The sequence below is a fragment of the Abramis brama genome, assembly GCF_963993115.1.
Source record: "Abramis brama genome assembly, chromosome: 15".
In the NCBI taxonomy this organism is placed as follows: domain Eukaryota; kingdom Metazoa; phylum Chordata; class Actinopteri; order Cypriniformes; family Leuciscidae; genus Abramis; species Abramis brama.
Window position 1 is genome coordinate 12,666,874 of NC_139977.1, and position 14,895 is coordinate 12,681,768.

Sequence of the window (14,895 nt, forward strand, 5' to 3'; positions counted from 1 at the left end):
TGTTCTGATCTCATCTTTTCTCAGTCCATGAAATCAAAGAATACAAAATGTTCCTCTCGATTTTTATTACATTTTTCTCCTTTTCTTTATAAAATTAGAACAAAAAGCAGAACATTAGTACATTTGCTACATCGTTTACTTCAATTTTACACCATTCCTTGTTGGTTGCATCAGTCAACCCTGAAGTTGGGTTTTGATGCACCTTTCATGAAGTAAACTGAGAAATGAAAATAAGCTGAAAAGTTGATTACCTCAGCAGCCACAACAACATATTCAATTATCAAAGCCATCTGCGTCCTCTGTCCTGCCAAGAGGTGAGAATCAGATGTAGGCTGAATACTGACTCAGTCGATGAGGCCCTTTCACATGACTCAATGTTATGCTACAGCATGGTGTCAAGCTAAAATGTTTCACGCACATTTGACTTGGTTTTTAAGTTTAACTGTTGAAGCATATCCAATGATTAGATAACATTACATGAATGATGCCAGCAAGATGGAAGAGGCTGCATATCATGGCATTCAGCGGAACACATTCAACTTTTTTCTTTCTTTCAAAGCATGACTTTTTTTTCTACACTAAACACATTTTGGTTGCTTTCACTATTTTCATTTTGTACATTTGCTCTTTCTTGCTACCGAAGGGCATCTACAACGCTTCTCATGACGGTTAGAGCGGTCAAACCCTGATACGAGTCATGTGAAAGGGCCATCAGCTACATTAAAAGTAAAAGGATCCTCTCTGTATTGCTGTGCATAACCAATAAACCTACAGAGAGCAAGAAGATTTGAAGTAATTAAAAACAAAAGCAGTCCAACAGCCAGTGTCATTGTCCGTGGTTTGCAGTGCACCTTCAAGTTTCCTTTGTTTAGATTCAGTGCAGTATCAAATCTGCTGTAAAGGCAAAGCTCATCTAGATGTTTCTCACAAGTTCAATGCTAGTGAGTCCAGCCTTTCCACTCTCAAGCCATCTAGAGAAATGGTGCCTTTTGTCGCTGTGATAACTGGAGACATCAGAGCTTCATGCTAGTTGACCTTGTCCTGAAATATGTAGAGGTTGTTGGTGGCAGCCACAGCAATGATGTTCTCGTAGGGGTGCCATGCAGTGTGTAGGATCTTCTTACTGAAGTCCAGACTGTCCACACTGATTTCGTCTTTCCGACGCTTGCCGCCAACACAAACTTTGCGTGGCTTGAGGATGGCTCTGGGTTTGCTGTTCTCCCGCGAGGCCTCGAGAGTCACATCACGCTTAGTGTTCCGATCGAACATACGGAAGAAATTGTTGTAGGAGCCTGTCATTAGGACACTAATGGGAAAGGAAAAAGACAATTATTAGTTCTTATTACCTGATATCAGCCATATACAGTCTAAAATCACTTTTGACCAGGGATTTGTCCAATCCTGCTCCTGGAGGGCCACCTTCCAGTAGAGTTTTCCTCCAACCCTGTATAAACACATCTGAACCACTAATCAAGGTTTTCAGGATTGCTCGAAAGTTCCAGGATACAGCTAAACACTGGAATGTGGACATCCAGGAGGAGGACTGGACTTTTGACACACCTGTCAGTTCCATTCCAGACACATTCAAACTTGTCGAAGATGCAGTCGTTTTCGTACAGAGAGCATAGCTTACTCCTAAGGTAGTCATGGACCTGTCAAAGAAAGAACCGAAAGCACAGACGATCAGTGCCTTGCGGAGTATTTGACCGAAAATGACAAGACTTGTTTATGGGGTCATCATAAACCCATAATGACTGTAGTCATTGGTCATGGTCTAATCTGCAGAGCAAGTACCTGGTAAGTTTCCAAAGGCTTGCTCTCCATGTTGACATCCCACACCCTCACTGTGAGATAGTCACGAGTCATCAAGTAGCGTCCACTGTGGCTGAATTTCACATCTGAGATGGAGGAGATGATCTCTGAGAAGAAGGAGCGATTACTGGGGTCTTCTGGTTCCTCAAATACTGATAGGGAGAAACAATAAGATACAGATGAGTAATATTTCAGGAGCAGAGTTGAGGCCTTGATCTTATGGTCTTAGTCATCATGAGACCTCTCATGGCCTTTGTCTGAATCTCATTACTTGGTGTTTTGTTCTGGATCTTGGTGTAGGTTTAGGGCAGGGGTGCCAAACTCAGTTCCTGGTGGGCCACAGTCCTACAGAGTTTAGTTCCAACACACATACCAGTAGTTTTCAAAGTAGTTTGGATCAGGTGCGTTTAATTAAGGTTGAAGCTGTGGCCCCTTTTTGACACCCCTGGTTTAGAGTCTAAGATAAGACTACAGTCATTTCCAGCATCTTATGTCCGGTACACATTGTACGATTTTGGTACACATCCCAGACGAAAGATGACCAATTGTGGTGATTTCAATGGGCGTGGCTCCTAAATGATGGTCCTACGTCATACAGTGAGAGAGGTTCATAGACGATCATTGTCACGGTCTTGCGACCAAAGACAGCCTGCGATCATTTTCTGATTCTGACAGTGTCAGAAATTTTGCTGATCATCTCACAGTGTGTTTGCTGATATGATCTACGTCTACGGACTAGCCAATAAAAATGCAACATGAAATGCTATAGCAGGGGTGTCTAATCCTGCTCCTTGAAGGCCTCCTATTTCCCTAATCAAACACACCTGTATCAACTCATCAGCTTGTTAATTAGAGACTCTGAAATGGGTGTCAGATAAATTAGATATCCAGAAGGTCTGGTCATGACCCCAACTCTGAGAAATTTCATAACCCTATTTGGTTTAAACCAGGGTTTCTCAAACTCGGTCCTGGAGGGCCACTGTCCTGCACAGTTTAGCTCCAACCCTGATCAAACACACCTGAGCAAGCTAATCAATGTCTTCAGGATCACTAGAAACTCACAGCTAGATGTGTTTTATCAGGGTTGGAGCTAAATTGTGCAGGACAGTGGCCCTCCAGGACCGAGTTTGAGAAACCCTGGTTTAAACCAATATCTTGAGAAAAAGATCTAATGGCTGCAGTATGTTGGCAGACTAAATGAACAGCACATCTCAGTCAAAAGATTAAAAAAAAAAGAATCAAAGACTAAGGAAACTCACATTTAGAGTGGTTGTCACAAAGTGCGGAGGTTCTCATGTCGCACAATCTTATGGAGCCCTTGCTGCTACTGTAGACAAACGTGTTGCATTGGTTAGGGTGAAACTCTGCCGCTGTGATCACCTCCGTCAACTCTTCCATGTTGGCTGGCTTTATGTCCACAATATCTGAGTAGATTGAGTGAAGGATCCACAATCCTATTCCCCATGAATCATCAAATCCCTTTTAATAAATGTCCTGCTTGATTCACGTGTCTGGCTCTACGTGTATTGGATTGCATCAGATCTAAATTTCCCAAATTACTGGATGAATCATCTTTCAAAAAGGTTAATCTGCAACTGATAAAATCTCTCATGCTGAATTTCTCCCAGGAGAATCTGGTATCTGTGCTTTCACTGGCTTATATCAACTGGCTTATATCAAAAACGTCAAATAAAAGAGCTCCAGGAGCCATAAATATAGCATTAGATCCATCTGTTGGTGTTGGGTAGGGACAGGTTATCCATCACGACATGCAGCGAGGATCATACATTTACAGTGTGACCGTTGGCAAGTAACAGGCTTTATCATCTCTACAACTCCCTTGAGCGACTCCACAGAATCACCAATACAGACTGTCCACAGACTCCTCATCTTAGCTCTGAGGGGTCCTTGAGAACAGTAATCAATAATGATCGATAGGGATGCGTGCTTGGGTAAGCTGGACACTATTTACCTTTAGGAGGGGAAGCAGGGGTCAGGATTAGTGGCAGACACTTGATAAAGGGTAATGGGCGTAATGTGTATCACAGAGGTGTTATCTGTCAGAATTAAGTGACAGCAGAGACAGTCTGCAGGTGGCTTATTGGGTTTGTTTGATTGCTGGTTTAGCTGAATCCTTTTGTTCTTAATTTAGTAACAAAAGCCTGTCAGTATTTATTGTGTCTGGATACAAAGTGACTTCTGGGAAGATAAAGCAATAAGTCACAAAAGGTGGGGCATTACCGTGATTTTACAATGGCTGAGGAATGCAGTGACAAAGGCTTAACTTTTATAATATTGCAGTTTGAATCAATTCTTATATCAAGTAACAGGCCTATGGTTCAATAAAGCCAATGCCATGTTTACTTGGGACATTACTTAAAGTATTAGATTTTCTAGATATTAGATATTAGACTTCTAATAGGTTCAAAGCCTGGCTGAGCAAGAAGGTCTTTTTGTCTGGAATCTGTATATTCTTCCTGTGCTGGTGTGGTTTCCTCCGGGTTAGCTTGGAGACAATAAATTGCTCGGAGGTGTGAGTGAATGTGTGTGTCTGTTTGTAATGGACTGGCCAACCGTCCAGGCTGTTTCCCTGTATTCGCCCCAAGGTGCTGGGATAGGCTCCAGCAAACCCACATAGAACAAGTGGTTTACAGAATGGAAAGATAGACTGATCTAATTTGATGTTAAAGCTTGAACTATTTACTTTATAGCCAAAAAGGTAAAAGTTACTATCGATGAATTGAATGATTTAAATTCTTTTCAATCATAGACACACAAAAAAAAAAATGCAGACCATCTGAAATTGTAAAAGGATACTAAAGCTTCGGTTTGTGATCTCCAAGTTCCACAGGTTGATCCTCAGGTCATCTGTGGACATGTATGTTTCGTAGTCGCTGTTGACCGAGATGGAGTTGATGTGATAGGTGTGAGCATTAGAGAAAATGCGACGAGGTGTTGCCTCCACCATCAAGTCCATGGGTCTCAACACAGGCACCTGAGAGGAGGAGGAAGACACATGGTTAGGAAAACAGACAGACAAAGAAAGGAAATAATGTCAATATTTGCAGCAAATACTAAGATATGCAAAGCAGGATGGTCCCTGGTTCGAGTCCCACTGAATTCCAGTTTCAGCAACGATCCAAAGACATGCAGGATAAGTGAATTGGAGAATAGACCGTGTGAAACACCCTGGATGGATGGGCAGTCTAAGACGCTTGGACAGGCTTCAGCATCCTTGAGACCCTACATAGGGGTTTGGAAAATGGATGGATATCCTTCCCATTAATGAATGTCTAATTTAATCAGACTGATTAATCTGAACAAAATTAGCATGCTCAATTTCTGCTTTAAAATACATTATAGGGAATCTTGAGTAAATACTGTCTAAAATAAGTGGTCATTTAATTTCAGCAATTCTGTGTATTTCTCAAAGTATTGTGGTTTGAGAGGCCTTGCTATATTGTGATATATAATATTAATCATATAATACTGTCAAGGGTATTAGTTGGTCTCTAAGCATTCTCCAAGTGGAGTAAAAACATATGTTTTGCCTCAAATCTGTTACTATATTTTAGGGAAACTTTAGCCGATACGATAACCGATAATTCTTTATATTTGAAAAGCCGATAACCAATAAATTGGCAGAAAACCTAAATAAATTTGTATATAATTTTAACCTGATTTAAAAAACAAAAGTATCACCATTAAAATTCATGTCCCAAGCACATAATTATAATAATGTTCTCATTATAATTTTTTGTAGCCTGTATGATAGACTTGCATGTTGCACTCAACTGTATTTTCCTTTTTTTGAAGGGAATCCAATCATATTTCAAGCAATTCAAAACCATCATGGTGAACAATGTGCATCTGAAGTATCTCAACTGAAGGAAATAATCCATTATTTATCGGCTTTAATATATCTGCCAAATTTTCTTATTGGGCCGATAACGATAACATTAAAAATGAACATATATAGGCCGATACCTATATGGTGTCGATAAATTGTGCATCCCTACTATATTCTGTATTCTAGCTCTACTGAAACACTGAACACTGTATTGAAACACTGTATCTGTTTTATAAATTGGAATTTCATGGGTCATCGGTTACCCTTTTCTCCAAATATCAGTATCTACTGTACATTAACCACTGAAAAAACACTTTTTACTATACAAAATATATTATTGTTTTTTTGCTCAGGATAAAACACAGATACGCACCTGCAGCTGAAAAAACAGAGGTGGTCTTTTGTTCTCAAATTACTTGCCCACACCTGGATCCGGCCAATTCCTAAAGCTACACAGTCAAGATCTGAAGACATGTGGAGTATAGCTCCCACAATGCAGTGTGGTAATAGGAAACACAGGTCTACCGTCTCTTTAATAATGACTAATCATTGGGCCGATGCTCCTACATGTGCTTCACGGGAGGGGTATTGCGTCGCAGTCAGTGTCTGACTCCCCATGAGGTTTTTAATGCGCGCAGCCCTCCACTAATGACAGAAGCGGCATGGCAGACATGTCCTACTCACTACAGAGATGAGGAACGCTCATCACCGAGCAGTGGGACGTGGAGGAGGGGCACACGCTACCATGCCAGGTCATTATCACCTAACACATGCGAACTCCATCTTTTCATTTCTGTAAGAGAGTGGGGGTGGGGTGAGGGATGTCCTATTGTTGATGTATACATTAGAAATACATTTTCTATAGCCTTTACCACTTTAACTATTAATTTCACATATAATATGTGAAAGCAAGTCTGTTATTTCATACAAAAAAACATTCCGATCAAAAATATTGTGTTCTAATCTGACAAATTTAATTTACGTCACATTTCACTCGAAATATAATATTATATATATATATATATATAAGCATATTTTAGGAGAATTCAGATTTGTTGTATTGTGACAGAAATTGTGACTAATTTGGTCTTCCGGTATGTCCTCTACCACCCTACATGTGCTTTTAATAATAAAATTAGCCCATGAAGCATAGCGTCATGGATTCAGTTGACAGGACCAGTCAAGACTGATTGAAGCTATTATCTCTCAATCAAGTGTTAATTAAGTTTGACTGCTGGGATATTCAGTCACTAATGATAAGAGGGGGATGAATATGTGGGTACACTTTATTAACACATTATACATAATTCATATCTAAAATCATTACGGATTTAATGTTAAAATGGAAATCATAAATCAGCATGGAATCAGAGAGTATGTGGAGTAGTAAAATGTGTTTTCTTTCAGCACAGTCCACTGCTGGCCTTACTATTTCTTCAAAACTTGCACAGTTTTGATTGAACTGATTGATTTTTAATGATTGTTAATGAATTCAGGCATACTATTCTTTCCACATAGGCTATGTTCACACAGCAGCAGAATACGGTTGTCATTCCTGTATATTAGTCCTTAATACGGTTACGTTCACACACAGCGACAGATATATGAGCTGTGTGTGATCTGAAGATTTTAGATCCACTCACTCTTCTTCACTGGAGCTGCTCCCGTCAGTTTTGGGGTTGTACGTGTGACTCAAATGCTCCGCTCTCCATCCAGATATATAAAAACATGTATTACCAGATTTGATGGCTGAACTTGTGACTGAGTTTTAGTTTTATGGATGTCACCATCCTTAATATTACTTTGGTCACTGTGAAGGAGTCATTTAATCATTAACTCAACTGATTCGTTCAAAGACGCTGATTCATGGTTACTGATAAGAGAAAACGGGCTTGACTCCCGTTGCACGTTCAACCAGGCAGTATTCGAGATGCTACTGTAAGTTGCTGTTTTGTAATTTGAACAAAATTCACACCTGTGTAAGTAAATGTGGTTGTCAATCCCAAAATCTAAGAGTGTGGACGTAGCCATATTGATTTTTGCCTACTATATAGACCTTATGCGCCAGAGAAACGAGGGCGCCGCCATCTTTAGAATATTGTCTTTTAAAGGCACAACATGTAACTTTTTTGCTTTAAAAATAGCAAAAATCACTATATCTATGTTATATATTTTTTTTAGTTGTGTACTTACATTATCCCGACTGTTTCCAACTTTCAAACCAGGAGAAATTTGTAATTTAATTCGAAGACACTTTATTTCTTTATTATAACTTTATTTGTTTCTTTATTTCCGTTTTGTCGCCGTCAATGGCGTCATATCCGCGTTGTCCCTGGTTTCCGCTCGTACTGCCATGGCAACCAGAGCTATGAACCAGAGCCGTCTGATAGTAACCAAAGCGACTGACGCGGACAATTTTGTAGTTCGCAATGTCTATTTGCACGCTGTTGTTGTTTCGTTCAAACATTATGGACCATGGCATGCAGACTTTGGATAAAAAAGGAGAACTAAAACGAGAATCAATATCAGCGCGGTGTTTTCGAGATGCCTAGAGCTCCCATAGACAATATATAAACGAGAGCTCCACGTCCGAGACTTCGACCGCTCCTACATGTACTTTATTAAACAGGTGAGCACATTTACATAAAACTAATCAATGTTATATAGTTCAACAATGATAAAATGTTAGAATATGATCTATGTTATTCTAATGTTGATCTAGCTTACTGCTAGTCTCATACAGACAAACTAACACATCAATTTCAACACATTCAAATGCAGTTTAGTGTGCTAGTGTAATGTTAGACCAAGTGAAACAGCGCTGCGTTACCTCACAAGTTTAATTTGTCTAATAAACTGACCTGTGAGTTGTAATTCTGCACTTGCGTGTAGTTCGGTAGAATGAAATGCCCATATTCCTTTTATATCCGCGGGACTCGCGTCGCGTGTGGAGCTGATAGCTGTCTCTTAGCAATCCCGAACTGCTTCATATCACAGTCATGATAAAAACATCGATGTATTCAGTCATCCATAAACATTAGATCGGTCGGCTTGACGTTGACGACAAGATCCATAATTCTTAGCAAATGTTGCGTCATCAAACTACGCCTTTGTTATTGTAAAGAGGTTAGCGACCCCTAGTGGCGAAAAATTCCATACTGTGCGTTTAACTTCCGTTTTTGCGGTCGCTCTGTACATTTCTATGGCATTGCTGTCCAGGAGTAATTCGATTTTGAAGTGGATTTACTTAATGTAAAGTTAACGAAAGTTATCATGAGGACTGTAATGTTTAAAGCAGATGACTTAACAAATGTCAGTCAACCGGGAATATTTTAAAACGAGCCGTTCATTAATAAACGCAGAATCGCTGTGAAAATACAGACTGGAAGTCAAAAGACAATGAGCGCAGCGCTGAAAAGGGGCGGGGCTACATAAGGTCTATAGGAAAGTATGCATATTCAGATGCAGAGATATGATTCAAAGATAGTCACTTGTTTCATACCTCAATGAATCAGTGTCTTTAAACGTCTCAGTTGAGTTAACGATTAAATAAAGACAGTCAAATGTCACCACCTACTGGTGAAACAATGTAACCTGCAGAAAGAGTCGCTGAAAATCCCTGACTGACTGTCTAAAATAAGTAAACAAAAATAACTGATACAAAAAGGAAAAAATCAAGGAGCAGATTTAACTCTGGGGTTCAGTATAATAACAAAAATCCAAATGTTTTTGTTTTGCAAAACATAAAAACATCTGTATGAGATCAACGAATTGTTCCCCGGAAACCATTGCGTCCCTGGAAAGTATCATTTTTCCACTAGGCTGCTCTTCTTAGGCTAACAAAACCAAACATCCTTTTAGCCATCATGTTTCTTTGTCTTTGAGTCAAACACAAAGCGTACATGTCTTCCTAAAGATGTCTCAGATTCACTGTTTTATTGACAGTGACAACCCCCTCCCCCCAGCAGAAACAATTTTGCTGGGTGAATCCCCTCATGTTTGGAGTGCAGACAGAGATGAAGGCAGTAAACACTCGGTAGCCCCTCATCGCTCTGGATAACAGTCGGGGCAGATGTACCCTGTGGAGTCCCTGAGAGGGATCCACCCTCACCTCCCCCTTTATCTCTCTGCTCAGTCTGTGCAAAGTGATAAATGCCCTGATTTTGTGCACACACACACATTTGGGAGAGGATTTCAGCTCTCCTTGCTCTGGTCTCCAGTGGGCTGCAGTGTTAGTTAAGGAAAGGCTGATGGAACTGCTGCCCTGAACACATTACAGCCGTCTCAAGAACACTCTCCTAAATATATCCCCTATCCAGAGCCACCGGTCTACTGTATCCTCAAAGGAAAGAGAGCTGTAAATTCAGGCTAAATTAATAATGGATGCAGGTCGAAATACCTGGAACTGTCCCAGATTTGGTAACCAGTAATATTAACATGTACAATCTTAATCACCTTACATTTTTACTTTAAGTCGACATGGACTCAAAACTGAAATTAAATTTGTCATGCAAATGAAATGCATGAAAACAAACTGTTTGCGAGTGTGAGTGAAGTCAAATACAGGTTGTCCTGCCCTGAAACCTACGCTTTTGTTAAACCAGAAGTTGACGTGTCCCAACTGTCACAGTGTTTACACAGTTTGGGAAAACAACCAGTGAATGGCTTTGATTTCGTGTGGCTTTAAGTGTCTTATCCTCCAAGACTGATCCTGGACATCTGTTCTTTTGGCAATAATTATATGAGAACCCACAGGGCATCAACAGTTACTTTAAGCTTTGGATAGTTGATTACGTTTCAGTGAAGTCTAAGAATTGCATCTTCTGCTCCCATAATGCAATTTTAAATCGACCTCCTAAGTCACCCGTTACGTGAGGGTCAATCCAAGCCCAGTGGAGAAAATAAAGCATCATTCTGCGATGACAGGATTAAACTGGGGTTGAATATTGACATCTTTCTGAGTGGATGACTGCTGGATAAATCAATATCATAATTACTGAGAAATTCTCAAACAGGGAAAAATCCTTTAGTACAGCCAAGTATTTGGATGAAGGCAAAATTATATAATACTATATTTACTTGGGTCAAAAAAGGTATTTTAAATAACTGCATTTAACAAATTGCAATTAACTCATATTTAACAATTGTTATGAATAACGATGGCTTCAAACTTGTGTTGTCCTAATGAGAGCAGCTGGGTCCGACAAGACAATGTATAATTAAAACAGTTCAATTACACTAACATTTCTCAAATGCCCCACGTCAGGGATAAACTTCTTTGCATTTCCAAGTGTCGAATCAGCTGCCTAAAAACAAAAGGGGTAACACATACTTTCCAAAATCTTCTCAAAGGAAAAGTGGAGGTCTTTGGTTTTTCTTGCAGTCTTCTCCCAAACCTCATTAAATTATAGAAATGTTTTTATTTTAACTAATCAATTACTCAATGTCTCTTATGCAGCTTCCAAAACAAAATCCAAAGGAGAAAAAAAGCCCTACATACTCTGAAAGAGGAAGAAATAACAAAAAAGACCCTGCCTGGCATCAATCTAATGATTCCCAGGAGAGAATACCACAGTATCAACAACATTAACACTTGACATTTATCAGCTGCCCCCAGCTGTAGCTGCGGGTCACCCCTGGACACGTTCCACTTATACAGAGTAAATCCATGTATGTAGGAGGGTATATTCCTGTGGGTCCACACTGGCACAGGCCTTCCTCCACTCTCACACCTCAAACAACAGCTCTATCTAAAATTCAATGAGACCAAGTCTCTAAAATACTCCCCAAACCCCCTACCTTGTCAGCTGTATTTGGCGAGATATGAAATTCCAACCCATAATCCTCCTCTGTTGCGCTAGGAGTGCCCACCTCCACTGGGGAAGCTATGGCTGCCAAATTACAACAGAGCTTGACCTTATTTTTTTCCCTTCACATACTAGAGCCAACAGATTAAGACTCCCTTTCTCCTCATGCTTGGGGAGACCGCATGGCTAGGGGAAGACAAGAAAAAGAAAATTGCATCTCTCAGTACCTTTAGCAGGGCTATAACCCCCATAGGTATTGAGAGGGACAAGTGGCCCTTCAAGAGCAGGATTGGACGTGTGGGAAGTGTTGTATTTGTATGTCTGTTGCCACTGGGCTTCGCAAAAAGACCGGCGAGTGAACTGTCTTGATTTTAAGGGATTTTGCTTACCCTCAGAGCTGTGATGGTGGTCGGGTCCCGTATCCTGCCATCTTCATCCTTCAGATTGTAGCCCTCTGGTCGTTTGTCTCGCTCACTGATTTTCCACAGCTTCACTGTTTTATCTGGGAAGAGAGATGATATGAGCAACAATGTGTACGGTGGAAGCAGTGTTTGTGATGTTAGTAGCAGAGAAAAACTGCACTGGCCGCTTTACAGTGGACCAAAAAAGGGTGAACTTAGCTGGCACGACAAAATAGACAGGATCTCCCAATTCACCTGACTGGACCCTGCTGTTGTCTGTATACCTAACTGCTCTGATGTGTCCATCAAAACAGGACTATAGCTTCACCAGAGCCTGGAAAACTGATGAATGTCAGCTACTTTTAATTGCCTGCAGTTACTCGGCAGAAAAAAGTCTTTAACAGCCTAACTGCTCAAAAAGGCACTGTAAACAACAAATGTTCAATTTATTAATCAATGTGTCATTTCAGTTCTCAGATTTCTGCCTACTACTTAGTAATTGTGTATGCAAAAAAACAGTTGTGCGGCTTAATGTTCTTGTGGAAACTGATACATTTTTTTTAAAGGATTTTTTGATGAACAGCATTTGTTTGAAATAAAAAAAAAATGTTTTGTAACATTATAAATGTCTTTACTGTCATTTTAGATCAATTTAATGCAGCCTTGAATTTTCTTTCAGTATATATACAGTATATATAGAAAAAGATTGATTTAAAAAAAATATTTTGACACATGATTCTATATGGTATTTTCCCCTAATTTCACAAACTCTGTACCACAATGAAAAATAACATATAGCTTAAAGAAGCACGTTATTTGTTCTTTAAAGAACACCCTTTTAATTCCAACAATTCAATATATTGTATTATTTTTCTAAATAGTGAGAAAGTTAAGGAAAGTTATATGCAACACCACAAATATCTAGTAAAGAAAACAGCACATTAACGTCCCGTGATGAGGGCCAACATCCAAAACACACATATGCTAGTGACCAACAAGTCTTTTCAACAGGAAAGTGAGAAGCATCAGCTCATATGAAGAGAACGCATCGTGTTTGCTCACCATTGGTGGACAGGAGGAAATAGGCGGCATTCTGTTGAGGCAGCCAGCGGATCTTGTTGATCTTCTCCTCAATCTCTAGGCTTTTCAAGTAGTCAAATTCGGGCTCGTGGCTCTGAAAGGTGCTGTAAACATTGTACTCCCCCCGACGGTGAGGGTGGTTCTTACTCTGCAATGATAGAAGTTGTTTATGGATTTAAAAAAAATTGCATAGTCTGCAGATGCTACTAATCAAAAAGACATTCTACGTGTATTTGGTGCATTGCTTTGTTTCACTGCCTATTTTTACAGTTTAAATCACTGCCTATTTAATGTATATCATGAGTGAAAAATGCATCCCCCACATTATCAGAGGATCGCATTTACAAATCTACAGCAGTCTACATTTAAAAAGCTTGAACCTAATTATACATTTAGGACATAATTAGTGGCATCAAACAAATGATAATTGGAAATTTCAGCTCAAACATTGGCTTATATTAAGTCTCTCTGTGTCACTCTTTTACAGTCGTATATGGAATGCGTGTTGATTTTTTTCTTTGTTGCTGAAGGCCGTGAAATACAAGAGGGGCAGGTCAGGATCTCAAGGCACAAAGGTGGTCTGTGTCAGAGGAATATCTGAATGCCGATCAGAGCGAGGAACCCTTCAGGGTCAGTTCTCACCTTGGGAAGCGTCTAAATCAATAAGCAGAACTCACACAGGCCGAGAGAAGAAGAGGGTATTAATGGAAACAGATTTGCCCTCGGTGGGAGGGAGGGGGTTAAAGGGGGTCTGAAACAGAGTGGGGCATGAATCATGGGGTGAGGATTAACAGACACCATGAAATCTCTTTAAAGATGATGCGAGAGTGAGACGAGGAGGAGCAGACGGCAAGGTTTTCACACTTTTGTGATGCTAGACAAAACATTGAGGGGTTTTTAGATCTTTGAAGGTTTGTAACCGACACACACACACACACACACAAAAACTAATTCAGTCAATATTCAGTTATATCAGGATTACCATATTGTCAAGACTACTATATTCATAGTCCTTCTATTTTGTGGTTTGGGTACAGTGATATTGGGTGTGATATACTGTACGCATTCAGATTTTAGATCTGTTTTATAAACAGCAGTTTTAATATTCATTATCATGATTGGTGAGTAGTAATACTCTGTAGATTTCGGTGAATACAATGTCTACCCTGAATTACCTCCTGTTCTCTCTGGAAGACCACCACTCGTCCACCTTTGTCCCCAGTGGCCAGGAGTTCTCCTGTCGGGTTGAACTCAACCGTGGATATGATGTCAGCTGGAAGGGAGGAAGAAGAAAACATATTATTTTAAAAGATTATATTTTAGAGCTCCTAGAATTTCCATTTAATAATCTACACTCACCTAAAGGATTATTAGGAACACCTGTTCAATTTCTCATTAATGCAATTATCTAATCAACCAATCACATGGCAGTTGCTTCAATGCATTTAGGGGTGTGGTCCTGGTCAAGACAATCTCCTGAACTCCAAACTGAATGTCAGAATGGGAAAGAAAGGTGATTTAAGCAATTTTGAGCGTGGCATGGTTGTTGGTGCCAGACGGGCCGGTCTGAGTATTTCACAATCTGCTCAATTACTGGGATTTTCACGCACAACCATTTCTAGGGTTTACAAAGAATGGTGTGAAAAGGGAAAAACATCCAGTATGCGGCAGTCCTGTGGGCGAAAATGCCTTGTTGATGCTAGAGGTCAGAGGAGAATGGGCCGACTGATTCAAGCTGATAGAAGAGCAACTTTGACTGAAATAACCACTCGTTACAACCGAGGTATGCAGCAAAGCATTTGTGAAGCCACAACAAGCACAACCTTGAGGCGGATGGGCTACAACAGCAGAAGACCCCACCAGGTACCACTCATCTCCACTACAAATAGGAAAAAGAGGCTACAACTGAGCATTGTTTCTGACCATGTCCATCCCTTTATGACCA

The 14,895-nt window shown here is 40.1% G+C and overlaps 1 protein-coding gene across 3 annotated transcripts in view; it reads right to left on the reverse strand.

Annotated features, from left to right (window-relative positions):
- Nucleotides 1-48: 48 nt before the first annotated feature.
- The window catches only part of ppp2r2bb (protein phosphatase 2, regulatory subunit B, beta b), a 78,740-nt gene continuing 63,893 nt past the window's right edge, over nt 49-14,895 (reverse strand). For all 3 annotated transcript variants that reach the window (XM_084137137.1, XM_084137138.1, XM_084137139.1), the window contains exons 2-9: nt 14,126-14,223; nt 12,933-13,098; nt 11,859-11,971; nt 4,630-4,807; nt 3,072-3,236; nt 1,795-1,964; nt 1,561-1,652; nt 49-1,306 (exon numbers count right to left, since the gene is read on the reverse strand). In XM_084137137.1, coding sequence (XP_083993263.1) covers nt 1,027-1,306; nt 1,561-1,652; nt 1,795-1,964; nt 3,072-3,236; nt 4,630-4,807; nt 11,859-11,971; nt 12,933-13,098; nt 14,126-14,223 — 1,262 coding nt within the window. In that variant the 3' untranslated portion in view covers nt 49-1,026. The remainder of the gene's footprint in view (nt 1,307-1,560; nt 1,653-1,794; nt 1,965-3,071; nt 3,237-4,629; nt 4,808-11,858; nt 11,972-12,932; nt 13,099-14,125; nt 14,224-14,895) is intronic.